The sequence below is a fragment of the Seriola dumerili genome, unplaced genomic scaffold, assembly GCF_002260705.1.
Source record: "Seriola dumerili isolate Sdu_G_001 unplaced genomic scaffold, Sdu_1.0 BDQW01000544.1, whole genome shotgun sequence".
NCBI classification, from domain to species: Eukaryota; Metazoa; Chordata; class Actinopteri; order Carangiformes; family Carangidae; genus Seriola; species Seriola dumerili.
The window spans coordinates 161,968-166,006 of record NW_019174799.1 but is presented as its reverse complement, the minus strand read 5'-3'; the positions used below and the strand labels follow the sequence as shown (position 1 = coordinate 166,006).

At 40.9% G+C, this 4,039-nt stretch overlaps 1 protein-coding gene across 1 annotated transcript; it reads right to left on the bottom strand.

Annotated features, from left to right (window-relative positions):
- Positions 1-1,532: 1,532 nt before the first annotated feature.
- LOC111235924 (leukotriene C4 synthase-like) lies at positions 1,533-4,039 on the bottom strand. The gene is made up of 5 exons (XM_022764500.1): positions 3,944-4,039; positions 3,199-3,298; positions 2,372-2,442; positions 2,201-2,282; positions 1,533-1,816 (listed from the first exon to the last, which is right to left on the bottom strand). Exons 1-5 carry the CDS (start codon positions 4,005-4,007, stop codon positions 1,675-1,677), a joined length of 459 nt encoding a protein of 152 aa, XP_022620221.1. The 5' UTR covers positions 4,008-4,039; the 3' UTR covers positions 1,533-1,674.

Genomic DNA, 4,039 nt, shown 5'->3' with positions numbered 1-4,039 from the left:
AAAATACCTGATTTATTTATAAAATCTTAAACTAGAATCTCAGATCACAGAAGATTTCTTCACGGAGGTTCAGGATCAGATTCTGTCAGGAGAGAAAAAGCTGAGTGAAGATCTTTAATAAAACCAGAACAAACATCTGCTGACAGCTGGACTGAAGCTCTGCAGCTCTGAACACACACTCGACCCGGACAGAGACTGAGCTGCTGATACAAACATCAATATTCAATATTATTTAACTGGATAAATCAAGTGTCGACTTTGTCAAACTCAAAACATCAACATGTTAAAAAAAAGGTTTGATAAATGAAAGTGTCTCAGTTCAAATAAACCAAAGAGTCTCCAGCAACAGGGAGATCTGCCACAACCAATTAAACCAAAAAAATAAAAGTCAAATCTATGATAAAAGTTTGTTTTAAGAGATTTAAATGGTTCACCTTACACACCTGGACATACCTGCAGGATTTATGACATCACAACTAGTTTGGAGCCAATCAGGGTCCAGAGTGAAACTTGAAGCCTCCAGGTCACAAACACTGAGACTGTACAGTGAAGAAGGAGACGTCTGGTCTCCAGCATTTAAACTGATAATCAATATTAAATATTCACAGATTCTGAGTATTTTCTCCATTTCCACATCATTTCTTAAGGTACGTAAGAATATTTTATATCACGTTTTCAGAACTATCTCAGCTCTTTCTGTGATGACGACACTTTGCGATCATTTGACCCAAATGCTGAAAAACTAAAGCAGAAATGTGTTTACCAGAGTCGCAGGTTCATAAAAACAGATCAGCGTGTGAATAAAGTAGAAGATAAATGTAGAATAAAAGCCTAAAATGAAAAGTGTCTGTCCTTCTACTTTAACTAACTTTCAGTGGCGTGTTCGAGGCCTTCTAGCTCCGCCTCCGAGTCACATACGATCTCACAAGAATCTGAAACAGGAAGTGGAGAGTCAACAGATTCTCACAACATTTAAACCAGATTCATTATCGCAGAGGTATTAATAGAAACATCCATCCACCTCAGAGGGTCAAGAACTTTTAATGAGGTGACTGAAAACACAGTGACATCAGAAAGAACTGAGACCTGGTTCTGACCCAGTCCACAAGAGTCCTGGTTCAGGTTCTGAGGTGCCTGTTCTGATCCACTGCGTCGACTGTTGGACACAAATGTCAATTAAATGAAATCTTCTTCCTGTTGTTGGGATCGTTTTCTTTCACCTGTTCTTTGAGAGAGCGTCTGCTTCTTCCTCTGCAGTCTGGACTCACTGAGCTGGAGCGCCACCTGCTGGTCAAACTCCATCAACACATTCAAAACCAACAAGAGTCAACGTCTCACTCAGAGGGTTTAGGTTTGTGATAAAGTCGGTTTAACTTGTTGAAAGAGTTTTTCTAGAAGAGACTCGATTCTTTAAAGAGCGGCGTGTGACGGACACAGACTGAATGAATGATGTCACCGTAGTAACAAGATGATCACATGATGAACGTGTGAATTCAGGAATTCAGTAAATAAACAAACCAAACGACCTGAAGAAATTTGCACATTTAATTTAATATTGATTAAATAGATAAACAGTCGACTTGTCTTCTCCCGACATCTGACCTCTGACCCCAGCACCATACTTTCCTTCATCTCTTCTCCACCTCTTCTCCTGTTTGTTTCTTTGTTTGTTCTTCAGACCAGGTCGAGGGCGGAGCCGACCACCTGCAGCAGGTCCACATTCAGGTAAACTCTGCAGAACGAGAGGAGGACGCCCAGAGACGAGAACCCGATGAGAACCCAGAGGATCTGAGCGCTGAAGTACAGAGGAGCCAGACTGGAGGAGAGGGAGGAACAGTCAGAGTCTCAGCGCTGAAGAAAGAGGCTTTGATTTTTATCTTTAATAAATTAAACTTTAAAATCTTTATTCTGTAACTTCCTGTGCATGTGAGAGAAAAGAAACGGGACAACTGGCAAACACGACCTCTGACACAGTATTTTTCTTACAGATGTTTCTCTGAAAACATCTGTCTGCTGCGGCTGAAAACGACACAGAGAATCAGAGCAGGAAAGATTTGCAGATTAAAATTCCAGATTTTTTTTACTCTACTATTTTTGTCTGAGTCGAACCTTCAGCTGGAATCATGATGTGTGTTAATTCAATCATAAATAAAGTTCAGATGGACAGACAGACAGACAGACAGACAGACAGGTCTCTTACCGTCCCTGTGCAGACTGTGAATATCCACGGAAGTAACGGAATCGTCCGTATAAATAAAGCAAACCACAGACTGACGACAGACCTGAAACACACACAGCGTCTGTCTGAACATCACGAGTCAAACACTTTGATGTCTGTGTCTGTGTCTGTCTGTTGTTTCTGTCTCATCACCTTCACTGAAGAAGACTCCGGCCGTCCACAGCACAGTGATGAAGATGGGGAAGTACTCTGAACAGTTCGCTCTGAACACAGGACACAGGATGATGTCATGATGAGGTCACAACGTCAGTTAAAAAAAATAACGCTCCAACTCTGATCAAAGAAACTTCATCATGTTTTAATTACAGTTGATCAGATTAATCTAGAACCAGCTCCTCACGCTTCCTCCAACAACCAATCACGTTACAGGAAACATGGTCTCAGTCTCTCCTCCCTGAGTTACAGCACAGAGTGTATTTACAGAACATTATGATGTCACAGTGAAGGTGACCTTTGACCTTTTGGATATAAAATGTCATCACTTCATTTCATCCTAAAAGACATTTCAGTTAAATTGTGTCATAATTAGTGAATGAATTCTTGAGTTATGGCCAAATAAATGTTTTGTGAGGTCACAGTCACCTTTGACCTTTGGCCACCAAAATGTACCAGATTTGAAGTAATTTGCTCAAAGCGTTACTGAGATATTGCATTCACAAGGCCAAAATCATGGTTGTGAGGTCACTGTGACCTTTGACCTTTGACCACCAAAATGTAATCATTTCATCCTCGATGTTTGTGCTGAATTTGTTCTGTGAAGCTGTTACTGAGACATCGTGTCCGTCCATAACAATGTTGAATATTTTACAGGTTATTGATTGTTCAGTGGGCGGAGTCAAACAGGGGTCAACGACCTTCTGTTCGCCACACTGACTGACTCTACAACACAAACGTGCATCAGTAAAGAAAATGATCATCAGTCTAAACTGAGTCATATTGAGGTCAAAGGTCAGACTCACTGAGCTCTGAAGACTCGCTCAAACTCCGGCGGTCCGGCCGTGGTGGGCGGAGACACCGAGTACTTCCTCCTGGCGTAGATCACCTGGAGAGAGAAATAAGCTGCATGCACGCACGCGCACACACACACACACACACACAGGAAACACACCTTTACTTCCTACACGGAGGTGTGTGCGTGTGCGTGTGCGGAGCAGAGACAGGACTCAGTCTGTATTTACATATATTTTAATACGTATAAACATCTAAAAATAAACAATAAATAAATAGGTAAAAACTCTTTTTAACTTTAAATGTTAAAAGCTGTCTGAGGTGAGTCAGCTGTCGGAGAGCCGCTCAGACCAAAGTTCACACTGTGTTTGTAGTAAATGCAAAGTTGATTCATAAAAAGAACTTGGTCGAAATAATAAATAACAAGAGAAGAAGAAAGAGGCTGACGAGTCAGAAGATTAAATACTAAAATAAAACATTATTATTCACATTATTAAATGTAAATCAGAATAAAAAACAATTATTACATCAGTATTTAATATTTATTAACTGAATATGTGAAGGAGTCTGGTTTATGAGTCATGTGAGCACATGTAAACAAGGTGTGACATCATCACAAACACTTCATTCATTCATTCATGAAAATAAAATTAATTTAAATAAAATACCAAAGTGAACACCGTCCAGACTCCGATCCTTTCCTGCAGATTTCAAAACGTTCAGTCTCTTCTCATATTTCCCAGCATGCTCTCTTACCTTGCTCCAGGACGCCCAGCACACTGACGGCGGCAAGGCCGACCGCCTGGTCCATCATCATCATCCCCCGCACAGACGACAGGTGAGACAGAGACA

Coding starts and splice junctions, on each gene's coding strand:
- LOC111235924 (XM_022764500.1), bottom strand. CDS start 4,007: ATGATGATGATGGACCAGGCGGTCGGCCTTGCCGCCGTCAGTGTGCTG. Junction 2,443..3,198: donor GAGCGAGTCTTCAGAGCTCA/GTGAGTCTGACC, acceptor TCCTGTGTTCAG/AGCGAACTGTTCAGAGTACT. Junction 2,283..2,371: donor CGGAGTCTTCTTCAGTGAAG/GTGATGAGACAG, acceptor TGTGTGTTTCAG/GTCTGTCGTCAGTCTGTGGT.